Source organism: Gouania willdenowi, chromosome 6 (assembly GCF_900634775.1).
Source record: "Gouania willdenowi chromosome 6, fGouWil2.1, whole genome shotgun sequence".
Taxonomy (NCBI): Eukaryota; Metazoa; Chordata; class Actinopteri; order Blenniiformes; family Gobiesocidae; genus Gouania; species Gouania willdenowi.
In genome coordinates, this window is record NC_041049.1 from 21663723 (window position 1) to 21691568 (window position 27846).

The following is a 27846-nucleotide window of genomic DNA, read 5'->3' on the forward strand; positions in this document are numbered from 1 at the left end:
GTGAGGAACAAGCCCATGAATGTCAGATGCTCCTCAGATGTAATGTTTGAAAAAAGCAGCAGTTTCAGAGCTTTCATGTAATTGATATATTTTCTAAAGGAAATCTTGCTCATCCTCGACAAGCACAGAATGTGTCTTGTCAAGAAAGCAAGTTATAGTTGGTAATAGCCACCCTAATTTGCACATTATGCATATGCAAATAGCTAAATAATGATAGACAAGGTCTAATCAGAATCAGAGACCCTGAAAACCTGGGGATAGAAACAAAAATGTCTCTTGTATCGTGCCAAATAAGCAAGTTATGACCATAGAACAAATTTTGAGTAATGGCCGCCTTAATTTGCATATTACAGAGAATGCCCAAGGGTGCCAAGCCGGAATCATCCAAATTGTGAATCAGCACCCCTAAAAGATATAAAATCTACAGAAAAAAAAAATACTTTGTAGGGACGCTAAAACCACATTGAGCCAAAAAACAGCTTTATCACAACTGGACTATGAGGGACCTGGGAGGTGAAAATGCAGGCAGGTAATGTCAGAACAATCATAGCTCCTTTAATCGTCCAATGTTTGCTAAACAAAATGAACAAATTGTGGAGCATTAAAGAAATGTGCATGTTTTATTCATGGTAAAATGAAACATACAGAAAGGGCTCATTATTACATAATTCATGTGTGTGTGTGTGTGTTACAGTGTTTTGTAATCTTTTGATGGATGGGCTGAAGGTATAGAAATGCTGTTTAAAGAGGAGTAAGAATTCTTCCTACACAGAGCAGGCTTTGTGTTTCTCTTTACGAGTTAGTCTAAGCAAACGGTTTAAAAACAGAGAGATTAGCAGGACATTTTTGTGAGTGGACAAAGAAAGGAGTGCTGACGAGCACCACCCACGCTTTGACTCGTCAGATTAACTCAGAAAGGCAAAATGGAGCGAAGTTGAAGACTGTTGAAAATATGTAGTGATAAGAAAAGTCAGTAATAGAAATGTTTTTGCTGTGCCCAGTTGTCTTCTTCTAATCAATATTGTCCAACCATGTGCGCTTTATGTTCTTTCACAAACAACCACGGCATTATTATTATTATCTAAATACATCTCATACTATGAACTGGTGCCCTGTCCAGGGTGTACCCTTGCCTAACGCCCAGTGTGAGCCGGCGATAGACACCAGCAGACCCCCACCATCCAGAAAAACAGGAACAAAACGGGTCAGAAAATGGATGGATATCTTATATTCTACTTTGCAGAAATTTAGACATTCTTTTATTCTGAAGATACACCACCCGAGCGGCTCATTCTGGTAAATCCAAAGAACTACTCTTCTTCTTTGAAGCATGCAGAAGCAGTCAAGAATGTTACCGTTGTAGAACGTATGAAGGAGGCTCAAAAGGAAGGAATTCTGCGGTGCGACATGAAGTGCAAAAGCAACAGCTGCGTTGCAATCTCTAAGGTCCCAGCTCAAGCATCACAGATGAGAAAGTCATCAAAGTTGAAGATAAGACATACGTTTGCTGAGTTAGTGCATCTTTTGACTGTAGTTCTACAAGTTCATAGTCAGTTTAACTCCAGTATGAGGATGAGCAGGTATGTTGCATTCTTTGCAACAAAGAATCGGCTCTGCAACCCAAATCCAGCAGAAGCTTGACAGACATACAGAGTGCCAGATATATTTGAGTGCAAATAAACTGAAGGCAAGCTTTCTGAAGACAACACAGAGTCGCTGGGATGACTGTGGCATTAGACTGGAAGGGATCAACACAGGAAGCGACCATTGGTTCTATAAACTTCCTCTTCTTTAAGAGAGGTGAGTATTATTTCAAGACTGAAGAGGAAGGAAAAAGGAAGAGAGGATTGATGTAAATTGAGAGGCAGCTTTTAGTCAATTCCGCAAATAGTTTGACTCAGAATGAGGTGATGACACTAGTCCAAGTCTACGAATAGCTGCAGGAGTTTGATCAGTCAATGGAAAAGAGCCTCTCTAATTCAAGGGGAAATATAATGACTCAGACGACATTCAGCAAAAGCATTATTAATCTTGAACATGGAGATAATACAACTCATATCATGGAAATGACACTTAAGTCATTTTTTTTTAGATTCATTTAACATGGACACAGTAACATTAATGCTGCGCCATTTAATCATACACAGGTGCCAGATGCATCGCAATGAGGCCTCAGTCAAAATGCTAGTTTTCAACTTCTCTCAATGGAAAACTTGACAAATCATGACAATTTTGTAAAAGACAAAGACACCTTAACACAGTAAAAAGTTAAAACATTAAAGACAAATAAAAGTACAGATAAAGTTAAAAAAAGTGTACAATGGTTAATTCAGCCTGTGTGGGGGCAGTGATGTTGTTCTTCAGCCATTACTTAATACTAGTGTTGCACGATATTAGATTCCTTCCGTGTGCAAAATAGGAAAAATACTTCAACTTTCGTCGTGTATAACATGACATTCTTATTCATTCCCAAACATAGACGGAACCAGACCATATAAACATGTAATAATCATCTGAGGATTGCAGTAGCTAATACAGCTTTCAAAGCTAAACATATTGTGCTTCTCGAGTACAAGACAATGATCCCATCTTACAGTTTTTTTGTCCACGATTTTGATTGTCTGGTTATATAATGATGGTACTTGGTTTTGATTGTGAGGCACTATCCTATGACAGATGTGAACATATTATAGTCTATCTGTGTTTAGTGAGAGAAACCTGATCATATACAACATTGCATTATTGATCTGGATCCAAAGTCACATTGACACATTTTAAAACACGCTTTATCACAAAATATTGCTGAATTTTTTTCTTTTTTTTTTTTAGGGTAAAAAATAATGACATTTAATTGACGGATTTGTGAAATATCTCATTAAAATCCCTTACGTAATTATTACTCTGACGTTAAGCGGTCTATCCCTTTAAATACTGTTTTCGCGTGAGTGCGCGTGCGTGTGTGGAGATGCACGTTTTCCCTCCTTAACGTGGCAGGTCGGAATGTAAACAAAGGATCCCAGTCTGGAAGGCGTTTCCTTTGCAAACAAACACATATTTGTTCTAATACGAAAAAAATGTATATAATAATAATAATATATATATATATATATGTGTGTGTGTGTGTGTGTGTGTGTGTATATAATAATTAAAAATGTAAACAAAATACATAATTAAATGATTGTTTTTGCATATTGTGTTTTTGATTTTGATTTAAATAAAACGATAGATAAATAAATAAATAAAGTGTCTCTCATCTGTTCTGGGGGCAGTTGGTGATAGAATGATTTGTGAATGGGAGGACTGGGACCCTCACCACTCCCACCAGCAGCGATCACTGGTGTAACCCGATGCTTGAGGGGTTGCCATCATCACATGGCAGATGGAAATTTCCACTCAGACTCCTTGCTGGTTAAATGGGAAGGGTCTGCGCTTGTTTCCAGTAGTCCTGCTCCTCCTCCTCCTGTGCTGTGCAGCTGTTCACTTCTCCAGCACATCTAGGTAAGACATTTCTACCCTATAATCTCCTCATCTGGACTTTTCTGATCCTCTTGTCATTAGATGCAGGGTAATAATCCCCGCCACCATATTTGGTTGCCTGGACGCGGGGAGTTTAATTCATGTTGTCTGGCGGCAACAGGCAGTCGCGTCTTTAATGCGCTCAATGGATATCATGGGCTGGGTGACTTTTAGTTGTGCTTTCTATATTTTGTTTGAGTACTTTTCATTTAAATATAAATTAAAAAAAGAGGAGAAGAGTGTTTTTGTTGAGCGCACAGAGCGCGTGCTGGGGCTTCCTGCAGGGTGTTGTCTGTCTGCAGCCAAAGCGCAAAAATACACGCGTCTGTGTTCCTGCGTTAACACCCAGTCTATAAAGTCTACATTACTGATCAAACGCACTCAAACTATAACCCTGATCATTGTTGATTCACGGTGTCCACACCACATGTGCACATGTGGCTCAGAAGTCATGCAAAATCCACGTAAAATGCTTAGTTGTGTTTAAAATGAAGATGAAATGTGTGATAAAACATCCTGGGTTATGTAAGAGCAAACAATGACATGCTGTGCTTGGCCTCAGCAGAATCTCTGAGGACTAATAAATATGTTATGACTGCAATTACAGACTTAAATTCCATCATCCAATAATAAAAGATATCAGATCAGACTGTTTGGAAACCACATTAAAGCTCTGGTTTTTTTAATCTTTTTTTGTGCATTTGAGTTTTTTTTTTTTGTTTTTTTTTCTAAGTTGGCCTGAAGGGACAATCAGAGCATCTTTGTGTAGTGTGTTAAGAGTTTTTAAAAGTTGTTTTGCTATTGTTTCCTCTTTCTTTTCATATTTTTTTGGTATTGTTTTTCTAACAGCAGAATTCCCTTTCACTGTGATAGCTCAGGACATAAAACACAGACCGAAGCATGAAATACAGGCTTGACCATATTTAAGTAGTGACTTCAGGCTCTGCCATGACCCCTCAATGTTAAAAATACTTTGCTGCCACGTTGGGACTGTACACTTTCAAAAGTTTCGTCTCCCTTGCTTATGTAAGCGGGATGTGTTTATGTCTCCCCTAAAAAAGTTCCACCTTCAGCCAAGTGCAAAGACATTATAACATTCCTGGAGGTGTGTACTTACACATCATCAGGGGAAAACAATGAACATACTGTACATAGTGTTGTGGCTGATGGTGTCAGATCAGATGTTGATATCGTAAATTGTTCCGATATCAGCAGAAAAATGAGTATCGGATTATATCGACCTGGATCTTAAATCTCAGATACATTATTTTTCAGGTTTGTTTATTGGATATATTGAGGTTATTTCTCAAGGTCTTCTAATTTATTATTTTATTAAATTGTAGAATATTCTGATGTTTGGGGTTGTAGGTTGTACAGTATGTAATCCACAACATAAACGGGTCAGTTGTTCTTATACCTACTGTTGCTGACTATGGTTCTATCTTTTCTAACTTTTCACACTACAAAATAAGTCATAAAAGTACGTGTTATTCTGGCTGATATTGTATTGATGTCGGTATTGAATCTGAAGTGGAAAAGCTTTAGAAAATGTCTATTCGTACTGTTGCCGTACAGACAACCTCCAGTGCTATTGGTACGTTTAACGAAGTACACGTACGTAGCGTCTTAGGTTTAGGTTATAACCCTATATCGCAACAATTTTTAGGGTTAGGGGTTAGGTTTAGTCTTAGTCACGTGACCTAAACTGGTCAATGGGGGGCGCTGCGTACGGATAGAATCTCGGTATATTGATACAGCAACCGTACGGATAGCCACTGCCGAAGTTGTATCGCGACACACCTATTTTGGCTTTTTCTCCATTGCTAAAAAAAAACAAAGAAAAAACACCAACTAGTGGCCTGTTGTGGTAAAGTACTCACATGCACTGCTGTTGGATTTCACCAATGCTTGGCCATAGACTAAACACTTTTTTTTACACCTGTGTGAGGCTGCTCGACCCAGTTTCTCAGATTTCCCTGAGAATAGATAAGATTTTTCAATGTGTTGCATTTTCTTTCAGTCTAAAACATTTAGGTTTATTGTAGTCTTTCAATTATAGATATAAATGAAAGTTTTCCGACATACTTAAGTCACTGTACCTTTCCTAACAGCGTGATCGAGCTAGTAAAGGCTCATTCCCCTAAAATTTCAAGATTCATAGTATTTATTATCATGTGCACAGTAAGGAAACATATCCCTGTACATTACATTCTTACTTTGCGCTCCACAATGTATACCACAAAGATTAAACACAAAGAAAATAAAAGTATAATGATAATAATTATAATAACTTTAAAAAGTAATTCAAATATATATGTACATACAGTAACTGTACTTGAGTGCAAGAAAAAAACTAATTTTAGTTCAGAGGCCACATTAACGTGCCGTAGTTTGCACTTCCACTTATAAATGACATATAAATGATAAAGCAGGGTTCTCGCCAGTGCTGTTGAGCGTAGGGGCCCCCGACGTTGTAATTTTGCTCCCCTACGGAGTAATATCACCCTCTACGTTCAGTTTTCAGCAACGTAGGGGGGATTTTTTGTTGTTTAATTGGTATCGTCATAATAATTGTTGCACACATGGACATAAACGTGACTTCCAGGCGTGCACGGGTTGTTTAAACGCATACATCAGCCGCACTGTCTAATTAATTGAAATTAAATAATTTTAAGAAAATTTGCCAGATTTTGAAGAAATTGCGAGTTCTTTCAACAATTTGAGATAAAAAAAAAAAAAAAAAGAGACTGCCATGTCTTATAAGAACTGTAAAACTGAGAGCTGCAAATATTGTGGATTTAAATTGAATTTTTGTATTTGGATGGACTGAGCTATCGACAACTGAATGAGTTTGTAATTTACAAAATGTTTCATGTTTTTTCTATCATTTTTACTTTCTCGTGGGCCTTGAGTTTGACACGTGTGCCCTAAAGGAAATGCATGGAAATATAAACTCTTCTCAGAACCATTTGATCAAGCTTCCATCACCAATGCAGGGTCATGTTATGCCATCTGTTTTCGCTTCCCACCGGTCCAAGAAGCAAGAAAAAGTACCGGTAGTCAGAAGTTAACTCAAACTTCTAACTTAACCACACAAATGTGCCTAAAGTAAATAATTTAGTCCAACAATATTTAGGAATTTCCTGACATGCAGAAAAAATGACTTTACACGAGCCTGTACATGTTTAGATGGACACTCCGTTATCTCCTTGCGAAAGCATGAACTTTTCCTGAGCTTTTCCTTCATCATCTGGTTTTCTCAACTGAATGTGCTGAGCAGATGAAATGTAATATATCACCTGTGGAGTACTGATGTAGGTAAATGTGTGAAACTGCAAGTGAAGCTGGAAATTCCAACGCAAGTATGGACACCTGAAACAGGGAGGAGCCTGAGGCCTCATTAGCTTTGAAGGAACTGTGTATTAGAACAGATATGTAAGTCAGACGCTCCTCTGTGGCAGGGGGCCATTGCTTCTGCTGCTGGCTGATGTAACTCAGGGCCTGAATGAGCACATTAGTTGTGCACTAGATGTCGAGTGTTGCAGGTATTGTTGACGCAAAGGCAAAGGAGTGCCAGAAGAAGTGGTGAGGGGAAGAAACTATGTACAAATTTGGCAGTTTTCCAAAACTCTGTCAACGGGCCTGATTAAAACCTGAGAAAGTGATTCTCTTTACAAAGAGAAGCTGTCCATAATTACATGATTTATTGCATAATTCCCTAAGTGGCAGTGTGATCATGTAGTTTATTCCTATAAACCCTCCCTGGTGTTAGAGGAATCTTTCCTCTAATGGTGAGAATCAGGATTGGTGAGACACTTTCAGAATCAGATGTGTTGGATGCAAGCGGATCAACACATATCGATCTTTTAAAGCAGAAATATCACAACAGGGTGTGTTTATCGCTATGTGTGAACCCATCTTATTTCCTGCTCTTTAGAGCAGTGGTTCTCAAACCTTTTTGACTGAAGCACCCCATTCTTTTGTTTCTGAATCCAAGAACCCCCTTTGTCCAACTACAACAATTTGCTCAGAAAATTGTTTTTAAAAATTACTATAGACTAGGGGTGTTTACATCATGCGATTCTCGGATCGATTCAAAATGCATCCATATCGATTTTTTTTTAACCTTTATTTAACCAGGAAAGTCTTTTCCACTGCAGCAGACATTGTAACTGCACAAAGAAGAAGTGCTGAAACCTGGGCATGTTGACCAGCTTGTGTTTTTTCAATATAATCTAAAAAGAAAGTAACTTTCTGCATTTATTTGTTGTTCCAAGCCTCAGTTATACCTCAGTTAAGTTGCACTAAAGCCATGTTGCACTAAAGTCAAAGTTGGTTTAAAATCCACAGACAGATTGTATGTTATTTTTTTTTTATTTTAAGTCGTTGGCACATGGCATGTTAAAGCCAATGTTTTGAGTGCAAAATATGCCAATGAAATATATTTCATACATAATGTTCTCATGAAGGTGCACGAATTTACGGATTAGTTGTTTCTTTAGTCATTACAAAATAAAATAAAATTGCATTATTGTATCCTATGTATCGAGATACGAATCATATTCCCAGATGCCAGGCAATACACACCCCTACTATAGACCATAATGAATGAGTGATAACACACATTTTAAAGAATCTCATTTAGTAAATAAGTGGAATGAAACAGTATTTAGTGGCTCCTGAATAGATTTTTTTTTTTTTATAATTTTTATTGTTTCCGGTCCTCTCCCATCTGGTGTGGGACCAAGACTGACCCTTATATTTTCAGTTCATGTTCAAATCAACATCATTTACATCATCATTATTATGATTATAATTTTTGGCAAAAAATACACATTATAAAACCAAATATTTTTAATGCTTTTATCTATTAATTTCCCTCTATCTCGCTCTCTCAAGTACCCCCTGTAGTGCCATCACGTACCCCTAGGGCTACACGTACCCCCATTTGAGAAACACTGCTTTAGAGATTTTGGATTTTAGCTTTCATTCGCATGTTGATGATAAAGTGTCAGTGGAAGGGTTGTAATGATTGAGTAACATTTATAAAGAAATAAATACAATGTTATAAATTAATGTCAAAATTCCTTTGCCAGCATTCAATGTCTGTTTCAGAAGGTTTATAATGGTCATTCCACCACTCTTTGAAAATAGTGCCTTTGTTTTCTACTTTATTTTACTATGTGACAATCAGAATATAATACAGGTATTTAATCATGCATTTGACTGCCTATTTCTTTAAAGCTGCCATAGCTGAAGGTAAACTTTCATTGGTAAACATACGCAAACGTTTCTTTTACAGATTTGACACCTCGTTGTTTATTAAATCCTCCTATTGAACGCTTTATAACCCTGAACCTTTTTACCCCCCATTGTTTTCAATATGATTCACATGTTCAGAAGGCTTTAGCTTCTCATCACTAACTATACGCACACAATCATCAGAAATGCATTTGTTTGATATTCGGAAGAAGATAAAAATCCCAGTATTAGAAGAAATCTTTTGGTTCATGAGCACCCTCTTTACGTCAGGCAGACAACTCCCTGCTGTTGTCCCTATTTGGTTTTATTATAATATTTGAGTGCAGATTCAATATACGTATATTGCAATTATACAAGTATTGCGATTCGACAGTAACCATTGTTGCGTTAAGATTTAAATTTCCTCATTTTTATAATCCAAAAACCAAAGTTGAATCATACACGCCTTGAAACAATGTGTGGGTCATAGTTCCAAAACACAATGTACAATACACTTTACACAATACACTACATGTAGTGTTCACCTAGGACAACATATGCAGACATGGAAAAAAAAATAAAACAAAATACGTCATCATATATCACATCATATAATCATGTCATCGATATATCATGAAATAGATAGATAGATAGATAGATAGATAGATAGATAGATAGCTAGATAGATAGATAGATAGATAGATAGATAGATAGATAGATAGATAGATTTATATCTACTAATGTGGCGTAAATGACAGAATCAAGAATGTTCCGGACCAGCCTGTCACAAGTGACGTCTTTGTACAGGTGACTTTCACAACATACACCACCTGCTTGCTCTCCGGTTACACTTTTGCTCTGGACACACACGGTGGAAAATAACACGATCTGTCTTAGCATGTTCTCTTTTCATTTAAGTTGACCTAAAGTAACACTAACATTTTAAAACATTTTCTGTTTGAACTTGGAGCAGCCAAAGTCCAAACCTTGATCTTGAGAAGAAGACAAATTGTTACCACATGAATGCCTATGTCACGTTTAGCAACAACAAGTTGGTTGATCAATACTGAGTAATAAGGTGAACAGAAAGAGGTCCGCCAGGGTTCATTGCAGGTTAGAACACACACACTATAGCCAATGTGCGAAAGACCGTTGTGGAGTTTCAAGGCCAGCAGGCCTTTAATGTCACATGACAGTGATGTCAGAGCTTCTGTCAATATGTTGTGTTTGTCCATGGCCCTGTGTTATCAGCTTTAAGAAAAGGCCAGACAATTACTTTTAAACGATAAATCAACTCTACTAATTATGTAGATAACTTAAGATTGAGATCAGGTTGTTTTGTAGTACTGAATATGACCTGTTGACTGTATAAAGTACAAACTGTATCATGTGCCAAGGTTTCTGAGGCTATCGAGCCTGCAGTGTGACATTCTTTGTGATTACTTATATGTTTATGTTTGTTGTACTGCAGATAAGATACCTCCGAGTTAGGAAACAAACCCACTCTCATTGTTATTCCCTTATTACACCACGAGATAGTTTCGAGAAATAATAAAAACTACCCTCGTATGCTTTAAGTTGTCTGCTAAATCCACATATAATAGCATTGCTGGTTTGCTGCCAGAAAGATGCCGTTTCTTTTTGTGGTAATTGCATGTTCTCACTGAGTCTGCCTGAGTTACTGTTTTCCCCAAGTGTCCAAATGATACATTCAGGGCCGTGGCTACGGATACGTTAAACGTATCCGTAGACTGCCACTCTATGGATACGCGGCGCCCCTCATTGGCCAGTTTAGGTCACGTGATAAGTGCACCACGTGACTTAAAGTTACGTATAGCTCGTATGTATTTTTAGCTGCCCGCTAATTCTTTTATTTTTGCCCTAACCTTAACTGTACCTCTATCCGTAACTCTAACCTTAACTGTTACTGTAACTCTATACCTAAAATGTTTATTTTTGTCGGATATGTATTTTTAAAGGTGGAATTTGCTGTGTTAAATATGTTAAAATGAAAAAAAAAAGTTTAATTTTTCAATATATGTGTAACAACATATATATGACCAATAAAGGCAAAAAAGCCCAATTTAATTAATGTATTATTCACACCTGTTTTGAGTTTATTCTCTTCACCGTGGCCTAAATCTTCTCTCTTGCTATAAAAAACTTTCCTGATAACAACTCCTGGTCCTGTTGGACATGGATGTTGCAAAAAATGCTCGATGTTTTGGTGTCTGTCCATGTAAAATTTAAAAAAGTTTATGTAACAGTTTGGACACCTCCAGATGCAACGAAACCAGTGTGTGGAAACGTGGCTTTTGGACAAGAGCTTGTTTGCTCAAACAAACCACATTCAAATAAACAGGGGGGCGAACGGGCTGTCAGAGAGCTGGTATTTGTGGCAGGCGTGTTGTAGCATGAAGGATTAAACCTATGGTATTGGTTTCTGTTTGATGGGTAAGGAACAAATGTTTTAAAAGGAAAGTTTAGAATTTTTATGAGTCATTTCCATGATCTGAGAATAATTGGCTTGGCTATGTTATAAAGATTTAGTTTTCCCTAATTATTACATTTATAAAGGTTAAGCCAATTCAACAACAATACGTTTTTTTTCCTTTTTATTAGAGAAAAAAGGTAGTTTGATAATTTACGACCCAGCTGCTTCCTGTTAAAGTTATTTACCCAAACTTCCCCAGTAAAGTAGCTTTGTGGCTTCCATCAAAGCGCTGCGGTCACATTTTGCAGCTCTTGTGATGCTCCGTAAAACTGTGTAATTGTGTCGGCATGAAGTAAGTAAGCGAAGCTGACTTTTCAGAGTTTACCAGCATTGACTCAGTAAGTATGATGTGGTAAACATGTCTCTGTAGACTGTGCATCTGACTCCACTTCTTATAGAAGTATATCCTCATTTTTTCAGTAAACCAATTCCTTCAAATAATATGAAATATCACATGATCCGTGTTACATAATGCAACAGTGTGCAGATATGCTTTTGCATGCAAGAGACAGAAATATCTGCATCTTTGACCATATGACATTCCTCTCAATCAGAGGTGTCAAATAACAGGTAGCTTATTGCTAATCATGTTTTAGGAGTTTTATATACATTGTGTACACTTGAATGTGCAAACAATGTTTTGAAACATTTAAAATGACAGAGATGAACTTTTTCGTGTAGTTTCACAGCGCCTAGCTGACGCCATGCTTCTTTGGGTAACCATGGAAACAGTTCAAGAAAGGGCCACAGTGCTTCAAGAAACTTACCGTCATCTAAGCCAAACGCAGCTCACCAAAGTTTGAAAAAAATGTAAATTTTTTTTGACTTCACATTTTAACTTTTGTATCCAATCTAGACAATGATTCACCAGCAGCACCGTTTGGTATTTGCTCTGGGTCACATGGCGTTGGGAAGTATACGCTTCTTTTAGAGCCCTTGAAATTCCAGCTCTTAATAAAAGCCGGGAGAGTTCTTGGGTTCACTCAACAAAAACAAAAACAAAAACTGATTATTTTAGAGGTGGAGTTAGTTAAGGTCAACAGTTTCATGTTTTAGAACTTTTGATCAAAGGTTGTTAACCCTTGTGTCTGTAGACACAGATAGAGAAAACAGGGAAATACCGGTGTCACGGTCTGAGTTTACCACGTACTGAGATCGGGCATGCAACCCTAACCCTAACCTTAACCATAACCCTAACCCTAACCATAACCCTGACCTAATCCAATAAACTTTCACTTTGAAAACAAAAATATACAAAACTGAATTATTTTTTTAAGCAAAAATTCATTTTCTGGTAGTGCGCATGTGCATATATACTCATAATTGATCTCATTACGAGGTAAACTCAGACCGTGACATCGGTAACTGGTGTCGACTAATGTCAATAGTAAATGATTGTTGTAATGAGGGTTTCCAGTCATAATCTGTGGTTTATTTACTGCATCGAGGAGACCTTTTCTAACTATTAACACTGACTTCGATACACATGGCAGAGTTTTAGTGGAAAAACACCTGTTACAATGTTACATAATTTTAAATTAGATTATTTCTATTTTGGCTCTTACTGTATTCAGAAAAAACTAAAACCCTACTAGCCAATATACTGTAACTTATATCTAACTGTGTAACTGAGGTGTATTTAATAAAAATAATCAAGTAATTAATAGAATAATTCACAATAACTGAAGCAAAAGGCAAAATGAAGAGATCTTACAACACGAATTATTAAATGTATCTTGTATAGATGAGCACATTAGATGCTGAAAGTAATACCTAAGCATATAAACCACTCGTCAAAAACCGTCTTGATGCAAGTCATGCTGGGATGATGGCATCAGGATGCAGGATGATGTAATAGAATAATACCTGATCTCCTTTGGTCATTGGTAGATAAAACATCAGCTGATATATGAGATATGAACATGTTAAAAATAAAGTCAAATCCATGACATTTTTAGCAGTTTTTTTTTTATTTTGTGCACTACCAGGTGTTTAAGAATATTTGAAATGAGGTGAACAACACTGTTGTAAATATATATGATTTATATAATAAATAGTTTTTTTACTTTTTGCCCATAAATAATCTAAGAGTGAGCCCCCTGTTTCAGAGACCAAATATGTGGCGGTGTAAAAAATACAACATTTTACATTTAAACATTTTTGAGGCAAACAATGACATCATAAATGCCCTTTCAATTTCTCCTTTGTGTCATAATGTACAGTATGTTTAATGTATTCCAGCCAAACAGTTGTCCACTCCCTGACATATGTGGGACATTTATTCATTCCCATGCATGTCATTATTGTTATTTCAAATATGTACAATATGTTCCTCATATATTGTCTTTCTGCAAATCATTTACTAAATAGTTAAAACCCAACCTCTGCTAATCAGTCTCTTATTATTTAACATCAGTCAAACTTAAAAGAAAAGGAGACAATAGATTCAGACTGACCTAAAGCAGGTAATAGTTTTACTTTGTGTCCTTGTTGAAGTTGTAAATCTAAATGTTGGAATTGTAAATGTCAGTTTATAACAGAGTAACCTGATGATGACTTCATTAAATAGCAATGCTATGAGTCTTTATTATTACATTAAATAAGAGTCGTTGGAGTCCCTTAAGGAAAAGAGTGTCTGCTAAATGTTTGACATGATGAAAATATAATTTGTTATCTCAGCTGTACACTGATGACCACTTTGGCTTTGTTTGTGTGTCACGTATTTGACTTCAATGACCTCAAGTACTTGTAAAGCTCTCCCCTGCTCCACCCATTGACAGCTTTTCCCTCGCAGACGATTGGCTGACTGAGCAAGTATCAACACACGCACTCGCTTGCTTGAAGGACTGCGCTGCCATTTAAGGAATGCTCTTAGAGCTGCACAGGGAATGAACATAACAAGAGTGTGGAAATGAGCTGCCAGTTTTAGCTTCTTTTCTATACCTTTGGCTGTTTTAACATGTTTACCAATAATAAACATTGTTAAAGGGGACATATCATGGTTTTAAATCCTTCCTTTTTACATATAAATCATACAGTTGTGGTCTATATAAAGCGGAACTGCAATGCTTGGGTCTGAATTCCTCATTATTATAGCTCCACAGGCCCCTTTTCTGATGTGCTTCTGAGAGCAACTCGTTTTGGTGCGGTCTCTTTAAATGCAAATGAGACACTCCATACCCCGCCCCCTCTTCAGGTGACACTCGGTTCAACTCCACCCTGCTCGGCCATTTTTGTAGTTTGATAGAAGAGATACGGCTATGTAGCGGCCCATAAACTTTTTATTCAGAGGTTATTTACAAAATCTCAACAACAGAAGACTTGTCCATCCAGCCTTACATGTTTGAGCCAGAGTCGGACCCAGCGGAGCGAGATGAAAATGAAGATGATGAACCTGCAGAACCCTAACAAGTGAGCTAACACAAGCACCGAGCTAACGCTAGCGCCAAGCTAACGTCACGAAATGCATTTTAATACAGTCTTTTCAGAGACAAAAACAGCAAAATGAAATGACTAATGAAAACTTTAGACTTAAATTAAATCACGTAGGCCATATCATCAAGGATCTAAAACGAGCACACAGCGCTAACATATGAAGACGGTGCAACTGCTAATGCTAACAAAACAATGACAGGGACGTCTTATCATCACACTTTTTAGTGTTATTTACAGCTTACCGAAGTGCTCTGTTCGTCGTCTCCAAAGATAGAAGGAATTGAACCCTCAATCAGACAAAGTCTTTCTGCAAATCCTTCTTTATACTGGCGGAGGTTGCAGAAGCGGTCATCCTTGAAGTGCTTCGTGCACACAAAAATGACCTTACCCACAGATGTGGGTACATTTCTGTGAAAAATAAAACTCAACCAGGCACTTTGAAAAGGTTCTGATGCTGGGAGACGGTGTAATGAAGCGTGTGGGTTACTACATCCAACAACCAAACATTTTGACTTGTCCTCTCGTAACTTCGGCATCCTTGAGCTTGGACTACAAAATAAAAGCGAGAAATAAAAATGGCGGATTGCTCGAAGTGTTGGACCTGGAGTTGATGTACTAATTTGGCAGTTCCGCTGCAAATACTGTGATGTAATAGTTCAAAAAACGTAATAGAGAATAGAAAAATCAAAACAGATTGAAAAATATGAGCAAAACAGAATATAAAGATATCTACGGAGCACCTGAAGAGACTAATTAGATTTTTTCTGTACTTCTAAGCACTCTAAATATACAACAAAATGCATTTAAGGGCTAAAAAAGTGGATTTAGCATGATATGTCCCCTTTAAGACTAAGAGTGTAAGGATTAGAGTTTAGATTCTTGGTCCGAGCTCGAGCCCAACCCAAGTTTGGGCCAAGCTCGGGCCTCATTTTTTACTTTTTTTTTTAATCTCTATTACATTAATATACTTTTTTAACAAACACAAAAACACTTCTATGTTGTTGTGGTATCATTTCTTAAGTGATTTCTGCTAGTAGTGGGACAGGATACTGACGGCGTTGTGTTGCGTTTAGTTGTTCAGCGTTCACATTCACTGAATATTATTTGCTGATTTTACTCATTTCTCACTTGCTGCTGGAGAGCAGGGAACAAATATGATTGCGTGCTTCAGTCAGGTCTGCGCTCCACGCACGGGCCGCCCGGGCTGGTCTGCAATGCTGTAACGGACTGGGTTCTATGTTCTGGTTACGTTCCACTTGTGTGTATTCAGTGGTTAACTGATGCTGAGATTTCCCATGGCCGAGAAGGCATCATGGTTACGTGCAGCTTTTTCTGCCATTGTGTGTCTTTGTTTTCGTGTGTTCTGTAAGGGCGGGCGTAAGCGGGGAAAAGAGGGAACAGTTCTGTCGGGTCGGGCTTTATGCCCGCGGTCGGGTCGGGGCTGGATATTTTGGGCCCGATCTAAACTCTAGGATGAGCGATGAAGGCACATGATTGGTTCTTTAAATTTGGACTGAAGAGCAGGGATTGGTCAGAGGTTTTATAGGAATCCAGCTGCAACAGAGGTTTGATTCTTTTCATTCCTTTTTCTGAATACATCATGTCTCGACTAATCTCAGGATGGAAGAACAATTTTACCCAGTATAACAAAAAGTGTTTAAAAACTATGAGCATCTTTCTATTTGGAGAACTTAATTTAGGGTATTTTTGCAGTGAATACTAGGGTTGGGCACCAAGAACCGGTTACAAATAGGAACCGATTCCTAACTTCCGGTTCTGGAACCGTTACGAAGATGTTTGAATCTCAATCTTTTTTCAATTCCTAAATGCCCACACTAGTTTGTTTCAGCGGCTTGCAGTGTGTGTGTGTGTGTGTGTGTGTGTGTGTGTGTGTGTGTGTGTGTGTGTGTGTGTGTGTGTGTGTGTGTGTGGCTATGGTTTCAGTTTGTACCACAGAGCAGAAGGGAGATATGAACTAATCACCAGTAAAAAGCCCAGTAAACCTCCGGAAAACAATCACCAGGAATAAACAGTTGCTCCCCGGTAAAGACAGTAGCTCTAACAACTGGTAAAGTGATAAACTTGGTGATATTACAGCCTGTGAATGTCGTACGTGGACGCATTTACTCTGCCTCCGGGTCCTAGTGCCAGCCGTCCAGTGAAGCCTGTTCCGTTTACCGTGTTTACCGAGGTCCGTGTGGGTTTAATAAGTCTGTGTGAAAGTCTGCATGTTTATGCCTCCGTCCATCTACTCTTTTTGTTATATCTATGTCTATTAAGGCTCTTATTAAATAGTCTAGGCTGGAGTCCGGGCTGCCGCCATTTTAGATTATGTCGTCACCGGCGCGTCATCACTATAAGTCGCGCAAGCGCAGAACGACCAAAATTAAGTTCGTCTTTCTCAACTACAACTGTTGATTGATTTGTCACATGACTGCTCCAGGTTTTGAGTTTGTTTTTATTTAGTTTCACATCTACCTGGGCTGTAGATCTTTGTTTTTTAGACATCTGCCAACTTGTTTGTAGTGCTATTTCAGCAAGTTTCAGTTTTACACTTACAGAAGGGGACCTTTGTATATGAATACCCTAGTTACAGTTCAGCAACCAAATTAAACTATATCAACTAAGTGAATTATTAAAAATGGCCTGTGTAAAGGCTTTTTCAAATGAAAAAATTATCCTGTGAAATCTGTGACCTGTTGACCTGCACAACTCAAAGAATCGGAATCGAGAATCGTTTAGAACAGGAATCGAAGTTGAGAATCAGAATCATTAAAATCCAAATGATGCCCAACCCTAGTGATTACTAAAAACCAGTACGAGTAATCTGATCCACCATCAACAACAACAGCATAAGGTATGACACGAAAAGTGTGTTTACCTGTTAGTGTTGCTGCAACCCAGAGGGTGAAGTCCATCCAGGTTTCTGCCCCAAAACAAGCCACAACTTACTCACACGTGCTGTCCCTTATGAGGGATAGTGCCAAAAGTGGTGACACTTTTATTAAGAGCAGCTGGCTCTTAATAAAAGAGCCCGTGTAGCCTTTTGCGCCTGTGATTTAGATTTTAATGATTTTGGTTCATGTCGCCTAGCTCTACTGTATGATATTTAACGCCTTCAGTTATGGCAGACGTAGCATTTATTCAATGTGCATCATGGTAATCATTCACTATCACATGCTCAAGAAAACCTTTGGAGGCCTTTCCAAACTTGGTGTTTTATTCACTTCATATTTCTGAGCAGATAAAGGACGCCATGAGTTGTGTCATGAGTTGTTGTTTGTCACTGATAGGATTTGTCAGTGTGCTTATGTCTACATTTCCTTTACTTGGACAACATTGTAAAATGAACAGAGATAAAAGCTCAATCCCTGATACAAACACGACCTTGGACGCAGTGACATCTCCACAGCGCTACTCTCTGATTGGTCAATTGGTGGCACAGCCTACCTTGTTAAACCACTGCCACTGACCACAGTGTGGGCATCAGTGTGTGTGTATGTGCCAAAGTGCTGACCATCACGTGTGTGTACTGTGGGTACAAATGAGGGGGAGTGATTACGATAAAATTGGTGTGTGTGTGTGTGTGTGTGTGTGTGTGTGTGTGTAGAAGTGCGAGATTTGTTCATTAGTCCAGCTGTGGCCGATAGTTGCTTTGTGTGTGTGTTTGTAGAGCTGGGTATCATGGCCAATTTCCTGATTCGATTCAATTCCGGTTAATAAGGTTTTGAATCGATTAATCACGATTCGATTTCGATTCAGTATTGATCTTTCAAATTTTACTTGAAGATTAATAAGAAGGTTCCAAACTTCTGACTTCAGTTGGGGCGTCTTACCCAGCGGAGCGTCGTCTGCCATGTTTGCACTGAATTGAATGCACTTTGAGAAGGCGCAGTAGTCGACTTTGCTTACGCAAAGGTTAGGGTAAAAAAAAAAATTGATTTCAGCACCTATGAAGCCGATTTTGAAATTAAACCGATTCAAGATTGTTGAAATAAATTTTATCACTCAGCTCTATGTGTTTGGGTTCACACATTTCGATATTGCCTTGGATCAAACATGGTCATGTGATGTGGGTATTTAACGGCGTGGTACACATGTGTGTCTGTCTTCAGCTGATGATGCTGACGGATACACAAGTTGTGGTAAAAGTAAAAAGAATGGATAGATATTATGTAGACATACACATGGACACAAAAGACATTTGTTCATCAGCAAATGTGTTTAAAATTGGTCTGTATCTCTTCACTTCATATATTTTGATCATTATCTTAATGTTTTACAGAGATTAATTGGTGTATATGGTTGTGGGGGGGGGGGGGGGGGGGGGTTGTCAAACCTCTTATTACTGTTTTTAAAGGCAAGGCCTGAGTCAACCCCACCCGTGCTCATTGGCTGCCACAGGCCCACCCTCATTTCCTTTAGAAGCCTGTGTACCTACCTGTGTTACAAAAGAGCCACAGCTCCTCTCCCATTCACTCGTCTGCTCTTTTTTTAAAAAAAGTCACTCAAACAGGAACACGCTGAGGGATTTTTACAGGACCATCATAAGGAATTGTGCAGTAGGTAAGCATGCGCTGAGGGTTTTGGTCAAATTAAGCATTGGGATCAAGAGCGAGAATGTGTTTTTGAAGAAGAAGCTTTTTGTAAGTTTCTTAGTCAGTCAGTCTGAAAATATTGCTTTTCTTGTCTTGTAGCAGGAGTTTCTCCCTCTTGGCTGTGTTTTAGCAGGTGTAAGTGGCGTGCGTGTGTGCGTGCGTGTGTGTGTGTATGGGTGTGTGTGCAAACAGTATGAATGTTGGATGATGCAATACCATCGAGTTGAGGATTGAAAAAAAGTAAAGCCTGATCTGTGTGAATGAGAAATCAAGTGCAGCATCTACTTTAAACACGTCACTGTTTGCCCTGCATTGTCTGCATTTTAATCAGTGATAAACTCAGAGAAATTACCTGAAAAGGAAAAGCAGATATCTGCAATCTAGTGGGAAGGAACAAGTGTGATGATACCATGTTTGTTGGTGCACGTTTTCCTGTTTCACACTTTTGCAAGTCAAGACAGAGATTGCATGACTCACTTTAGCGATGACCCAGAAAATTTGTGATTAGGAGTCTCTGTAAACTAATACGTGTGATTAGAAGTGTTTTATTATCGCACATATGTAAGGACAAGATGTAAGCACAAGCATTATGATGCGTCGAATGAAGCCTAAACTGTCAGTTCATGTGTTATGACTTGAGAAATCATCTACTAATAAGCAATTCAATGCAAAACAAAAAGTATTAACAAACATCCTACACTACGTTCACATGAGCACATTGGGGAAGCTGTACTTAATGACATTTATTACCTTCGCAAAAGAGGTAATAAATATTTTAATCAAAGATAAATCTTTCGCAATTGAAGATTTTTATCAGATTTTTGAGGTGATCCGGAAGGATCAATATGCTATTTTGGATCAATTACCCCCATGGAGGTAATTGGATCCGGATTTTTTTTTTTTTTAAATTTGGACCTACTTTATTGTTATCCATGGGGATAGAAATGTCTTTCAAACCTTTAAAGTGTGAAAGAGCTGCACGATTATGGGGATCAATATTTTGTTCACGATTATTCATCCTGTTAGGGAAAAACATCTGTATTTTTATTTTAATGCTTTTGAACAGAGAATATGTGAACATTTTAAAGTGCAAAAGAAAATCTTTAAACAAGAATTCTATCAAATTCCCTGTGGGCTAACTATAAATACACTGTGAAACTCCTTGCAGCGTATAAAAAAAAGAACATTAAGATGAATCCTACAAGTTTGAGTGTAATTAATTAATACTAATTCATTAGGTACTTATGTTAATCAACTGATGAGAGCGTGAGCGCTCTCTCCATCTCAAAAAAAACTCTCCTGTTTCCTCGACTCACGTCCACGTTAGATATGATGTTTGGTTCACATTGTCCAGCTCTAATACTGATCAAGTAATCAGAAGAAAATGTTCAGCTTTAAATGTAAACTTTTTGTATAAATGTGTTACTTTGTCTTAGGGATGGGCAATTTACCTAAAAAAAAAATCTCTGATGTTTTTAAAGAAAAATTCAAGTTTTGATTCGATTTCTTTTTTTTCAATGCACTTAAAAATGACTGCAGACATCAGATATATTGTCAAAAGTGCAACTTTATTGATGCGATTGTCCTCAAGAGGTAACATGCATAGAACAATCCCAAAATAAAAAGTAAATGAGGCTCTGTTATTCAACAATTTCAAGCTTTAACCCAGGTTTAAGCAAAAGTGTAACAGGAACAATTTCAGTTCAACTTTATTTTAATGGCGCAAATTACAACAAAGTCATGTCAAAGTGATTAAGAAAATATAAAGTCCATAGTAAGAAAGAAAGAACTCAACAAGATCCACTTGATCAAGCATTTAGCGACAGTGGGATGAATTTTTTTTTTTAATTTTATTTTATTTGCAAAATAAAAATCATTTTTATCTACAAATTCAATAAATCGATTACATTTATTTTTTTGCCCAGCCCTACTTTGTGTTGTAAGTATCTGTATCATATTTGTATTATTTTTGTAAATATCTGTATCATATTTGTATATTATTATTATTATTATTATTATTAGTATTATCTATTTTACTTTATTTTTTACTACTGTAATGTGTGTTTGTGATCCTTATTTTTAAAAGTATTTTACTTGATCATACACTTATTTAACATTTAATCTTTGTTAAATGTTTTATTCTTTTATTTGTGATTTTAGTTTTCATAAAGTGGCTGTAACAAAAGCATATTCCCCCTGGGATTAATAAAGGAATTCTGATTCTGCTGTTGCTAAAATGCAATACAAAGTCATGCATTGTTTATTGAATTGGAATCTTTTTAACTTTGATGGGGATTTCCAAAGCCAGAGTAATAAAGAACTTTTAATTATTTTTTATAGTTTTTCGTGTAATAATTTCAGAATCATTCTAAAATAGTGTTTTTGGTCATTTTGCAGCTCATTTAGTTTTATTACAAATGAATCATCCTGTGACTACTCCCATTCCTCTGCTCCTGTGTTCTAGTGTGCGATTGGCTGCTCTTTTGTTGTGGTTTGTGTCCTTCTCGTCAGTGTTTGTGTAGTTGTGTTGCTGTGACCATGCTTTAGTTGGTATTTTTGGCTCGACCTTGTCAAAGAGGACTTTGTGTGACAAACACACACTAAATCATGTCGCTGTTTGCTGCTTTTGTCCTCACCCAGGATTCACCCACTTAATGATGGAGACTGATAATGAGAGAAGGATGTGTGTGTAATGTCCACCCGTGTGTGTGTCTGTTCATTGATGCTGCTGTATGGGTTGAATTAATACAACTCTCACAATAATAAATGAGACCTGATTTTGGTTTTCATAGTTTGACTGCAGCTATATAGTTTCTGAAAAATGCCTAAAAATCATTGGAATTTCTTGGGTTTGAATTTATTTTTGGATGTAAATGTACATTATTTCAGAGTTGGGGTCAATTATAATTGTAGTTGCGTAATTTATGATTAATTACACTTATGGTGTATTTGTAATTTTAATTTTAAAAACGTGTTTCATATCAAGCTTTCACACATTTTAACAAACCCATATTTTTTCAAAACCTATATTTGAATTGCGCTTAGGAAGCCTAACAAGGTAACCAATAGATAGAAAGAAATTAGATGATAGATATTTGTTTTTAGTGTATTTCACAGCTGATTTAGGACACGTTACCATAAGAGATGCTAACAAAAAGCTAACATAAAACGATGGTTAACTTCATTCATTCATTCATTCATTTTCAGACCCACTTTATCCTGTTCAGGGTTGTGGGTGGTTGACTTTTATTAGGTTGTTTTAATTCAGTAAATCAGTAATTGGGATGAATTGAAATTGAACTTTAGTAATTGGGAATGTAATTGACTTTCTCAGAATAAAAAATAATTGTAATTGGAAAAAATACTGCTAACTGTAATCAGAACTGGAGTGTAATTGAACATGGGTAATTCGTATTAAAATTTGTATTTTTTATGAAATTAATGCTCAGCTACTGGTTGGTGGGTCAACTGGATCAGGTCCATGTTTATGTACAGAAAGCCTTTTATCAAGGCCAAATTCACCATGAACAGTATAGAAACGCAACAGCCTGGTCAGGTGACATGTATTCTGTCTTACTAATGTCATTCTTCTTTTTTTTTTGTATGTTTTTTTTTCTTACAGGTTTGATTGAAGCCCTTTTTTTAAAAAAAAAATTTAAAAAAAAAGTGTCAGCCCAGAAGAATCCAAACATCAGATTGAGTGGTCAGTGTCTGATCCTGCTCAGTGCACACCACTATGCCAGGAATCGTGGATCGTATGGAGCTGAGGAAGATCTCCACCATCGCTGATGATGACAGCACAGACAGCTTGGACGACCGCGACACTGAGCCCATCGACGCCGATAAGGCCACCATCAACAGGTGAGCAACAGAGAAATAGAAGCCCAGCCTATGGGCTCAACACAGGGGAAGCTGCTTTAAAAACAGGTGAAAAAGTAAACAACTATTTTAGTTTTTTGGTATGACCTCTCACAACAGCCTGTTTCTGTTTCTCTGTCCTTGAAGCCATTTCATAGATGAAAATGAAGACGGAGAAAGCCAGAAGTTCCTTTCCAATGGAAAGATGAAGAAGAAGTACGAGGAGTACCATGAAGAATATGTAAGAACGCCTCTTCTGCAAACAGCACATCCTTATACACAGATTATAAATGTTGACATAACTGATCCTGGAGTGATTTATAAACCATGACTTTATCTTTTTGTTTGCCACATTTGCCACAGGAGAAAAGCTGAGAAAAACTACTATTGATATTTTTGTCCATTTCAATCAGTCATTCAGTTTTATATGACTATACAACTTTTATTCATCTTTTGCAATAGAAAAGGTTTGCTACTCGCCAACATGACAGCTCTAGAACATAGATAGTCAACTTTTATCACAGCGGGGGCCACAAAAATTTGATTTTATGAACTATCTGAGCATTAACACAGGGTTTTATCATTTTTACATCAATTTTTGTATATTTTTGTTGCAATGTTATTTTTAGTATATTTGTTTTTGGAGTCATCGTTTGTGTAATTTTGTTGACGTTTTGTACATTTGTCATTATTTTTGTGTATAAGTGTTGTTTTGTACATTTGTCATTATTTTTGTGTGTAAGTGTTGTTGTTTTGTACATTTGTCATTATTTTTGTGTATAAGTGTTGTTGTTTTGTACATTTGTCATTATTTTTGTGTATAAGTGTTGTTGTTTTGTACATTTGTCATTATTTTTATGTATAAGTGTTGTTGTTTTGTAGATTTGTCATTATTTTTGTGCATAAGTATTGTTGTTTTGTACATTTGTCATTATTTTTATGTATAAGTGTTGTTGTTTTGTACATTTGTCATTATTTTTGTGTATAAGTGTTGTTGTTTTGTACATTTGTCATTATTTTTGTGTGTAAGTGTTGTTGTTTTGTACATTTGTCATTATTTTTGTGTATAAGTGTTGTTGTTTTGTACATTTGTCATTATTTTTGTGTATAAGTGTTGTTGTTTTGTACATTTGTCATTATTTTTATGTATAAGTGTTGTTGTTTTGTAGATTTGTCATTATTTTTGTGTATAAGTATTGTTGTTTTGTACATTTGTCATTATTTTTATGTATAAGTGTTGTTGTTTTGTACATTTGTCATTATTTTTGTGTATAAGTGTTGTTGTTTTGTACATTTGTCATTATTTTTTTGTATAAGTGTTGTTGTTTTGTACATTTGTCATTATTTTTGTGTATAAGTGTTGTTGTTTTGTACATTTGTCATTATTTTTATGTATAAGTGTTGTTGTTTTGTAGATTTGTCATTATTTTTGTGTATAAGTATTGTTGTTTTGTAGATTTGTCATTATTTTTGTGTAAGTGTTGTTGTTTTGTACATTTGTCATTATTTTTGTGTATAAGTGTTGTTGTTTTGTACATTTGTCATTATTTTTGTGTATAAGTGTTGACGTTTTGTACATTTGTCATTATTTTTGTGTATAAGTGTTGTTGTTTTGTACATTTGTCATTATTTTTGTGTATAAGTGTTGTTGTTTTGTACATTTGTCATTATTTTTGTGTATAAGTGTTGTTGTTTTGTAGATTTGTCATTATTTTTGTGTATAAGTGTTGTTGTTTTGTACATTTGTCATTATTTTTGTGTATAAGTGTTGTTGTTTTGTACATTTGTCATTATTTTTGTGTGTGTTGTTGTTTTGTACATTTGTCATTATTTTTGTGTATAAGTGTTGTGTTTTGTACATTTGTCATTATTTTTATGTATAAGTGTTGTTTTGTGTACTATTGGTGTCCTTTTGTGTTATTTTGTAATGTGTCTCACAGCCTTACTCTAGTTTAGGGGGAAAGTACTCATCTGTGAAGCCGGTAATGAAGTCATACTGAGGCATTTGGCCACATGATGGCGCTAAAGTCTCACGGTGGAATCACTATTAGTATTGTAGAGCATGTTTAAGTATTTCATTACTATTATTTTTTCACCATCTTTGAAGTTTTAGCTGTGAGTGTATGAGAATGAATCCGTGAGTCTCAGAAGTACATTAGACTGTCAGTGTAAGATAGCCTCAGACTGGCTCTTTGATTCACTGTGTGGTTATTTGACCTCGCTGAGTTTTAGTGTGAAATATATTATGGCCTCAGTAAACGATGTTCTCACTCTCTTCTTTCAGCATCCCGGTCATACCTCCTTTGGTATGTCTGTCTTTAACCTGAGTAACGCCATCATGGGCAGTGGCATCCTGGGCCTGTCCTACGCCATGGCCAACACTGGCATTGTCCTCTTCACGTACGTATCTTGCACCGTCACGTACACATTTTTCTCGGCGTGACAACAGGGAGCCAACTTTTAGGCCTGTCAATGTGCAGGATTTGGGTTATTTTTGTGATGTATCGTAAAATTTGAGACTTGCGTCATGTCTCCAACGTTCTCCTCTTTCATTTCCCCAAACGGCTAAAAAAAGCCTGGACCGTCTCGCAAAGATTTCCCAACTCCTGCACTCCTAGTTTATTAAAGACATCCCACCATGTCACCCAACACCCAACCAGTGACAGCAGAAGTCATGCATCTGCTGAATATTTATTTTTATTTTTACATTTTATATTTATATATAAAATAAGATTGCTGATTGTTTGAAAACAAATCAAATACCGGTAATAAAATGAAGTTTTTGGAGAGGGAGCGGTGCTGGCTGGTATGCATTTACGTTCAGAAGAGTGAATAAACAATACGATAAGGTTTAAAATGTAAGATATCTCAGACAGTTTTTAATAGTAGGAATTAATAAATGGCATCTAGTTGTCAAATCACTGCATTACGTTTATCAAGAGCGATCGCACTCGCGACTCTCAGCCTGACAGCTGACATGACACACACACACACACACAGAGAGAGAGAGCGAGAGAGAGCGTGCGCTGAAACACTCTGGATAAAGTAAAAATCTGCCAGTTTATGATCAAAGAGAAACAATAAACACAGCATAAAGTTGCCAAATAAACCACATTGGGTTTGTACAGAAGTGATCGTCTTCGTATTCTGACTCTGTACGGATTAGCCCTGGTCGCTCCTGAGGCGATGATGCAGAGGGAGCGCTGTATCAGTGTCTTTTCAGTGAAGAATTGACCATAAAAAGCTGTAAATGGACTGATATGCAGACGTGGGGCAGTGACTTCACGTGGAGATTGAAACTCATCCGTTGAAACTGATCAGAATGCACAGAAACCTCCGTTAACCAGAGTACAGCAGCCCTCCTACCTGCCCGTTCTGATTGGCCGAGTCGTCTGAAGGGCGCCCTCATCAGCCAATAGGGTGCGGCCTCTGTCACAGTGCAGCCATTTCGTGGATTTTTTTGGAACATTGCTAAATTATTGGAATTATTGAAAAGATTGCACTTCTTGTTGTGTTGACCTTTGACAGCATGTGCAGACAAAGGAAAAAAATCTAAATAAATTATTGGAAATGCGACCAATACAGCGGTGCGTTCAATAGCCTGGAAAATACGGTACTTCTGATTTACTGTGTTATGTAAGAAATGATGTGGTTAAACAGGGATGGTCAGGTTGTGCAAACATACCAGCGTTACCCCAAAGACTTTAAGTCACAGACTCTAATCTGGACTCTAATCTCTTCTCTTCCTACAGAATCCTCCTGGTGGGCGTGGCCATCCTCTCCTTATACTCTGTACATCTGCTGCTTTTGACCGCTAAAGAGGGAGGTGGGTCTTTTATTTCAGATTTAGTTTATTTGTTTCAGTCTGACAAAAATCTTCAAACATTAATCACAATTTTAAAATATATAAAAGACTGAAACAGGCTGAAGCAAAAATGCTTGTACGCCCAACGTAAATCATTACATTTAAGTTCTCATACACACAATAGAAATGCAAGCATTCAACAAAGTACATTTGAGTTTCCTTTTTCAAGTTATTTCACTTCATGTACTGCTGATACAATTTTATTCTTGTCCCAAGACTGTAAAAGGGTGACCAAACTGAGGGTGGAGTCTCCAAATAAGTGTCACAGGATGATAAAATGTGGCCCAGTTATATGTTTTTTTTTGGTTTGAGTCTGGAATAGAGATGCATAGCATCATACATCTACAGAGAACGAGGATAGGATCAACGCAACTAAAACTGTAGAGGAAGTTTTGTGATTTGTCACATTTGTTTCTTATTCCTTGGCTGAAAAGTGAAAAGTAGACCAACGTGTGTGCGTGCGTGCCTGCGTGTGTGCAAACCTCTGCAAGTAACTCATTATCAACTTTTACTTTGGCAGGATCTCTCATCTATGAGAAACTTGGAGAGCGAGCGTTCGGTTGGCCTGGGAAAATGGCTGCATTTGGATCAATTATCATGCAAAACATTGGAGGTTAGGAGTGACGTCACACGTAACAGCACAAATTGTTCCCCCCTCGAGGCACATAATGTTTTTGTTTCGTGTGATGAATGTGGGAACTCAATTTGTAGTTTCTGTTTTGCAGCCATGTCAAGCTACCTCTTTATTGTGAAATATGAACTCCCAGAAGTAATACGAACCATCTTACGCTTAGAAGAAAATTCTGGGTGAGGATTGCTACTAGTATGGATCATTTGTG

At 37.1% G+C, this 27846-nt stretch overlaps 1 protein-coding gene across 2 annotated transcripts in view; it reads left to right on the forward strand.

Moving 5' to 3' along the window:
* The first annotated feature begins 3380 nt into the window (after window positions 1-3380).
* slc38a4 (solute carrier family 38 member 4) overlaps window positions 3381-27846 on the forward strand; it is a 41787-nt gene continuing 17321 nt past the window's right edge. Inside the window, exons 1-7 of one of the 2 annotated variants that reach the window (XM_028451666.1) lie at window positions 3381-3498; window positions 22907-23145; window positions 23290-23383; window positions 25427-25542; window positions 26895-26968; window positions 27528-27620; window positions 27733-27814. In XM_028451666.1, the coding sequence (XP_028307467.1) occupies window positions 23021-23145; window positions 23290-23383; window positions 25427-25542; window positions 26895-26968; window positions 27528-27620; window positions 27733-27814 (584 nt within the window). In that variant the 5' untranslated portion in view covers window positions 3381-3498; window positions 22907-23020. Of the gene's footprint in view, window positions 3499-19118; window positions 19253-22906; window positions 23146-23289; window positions 23384-25426; window positions 25543-26894; window positions 26969-27527; window positions 27621-27732; window positions 27815-27846 lie in introns of those variants that run through there. The other variant, XM_028451668.1, reaches the window with a different exon arrangement.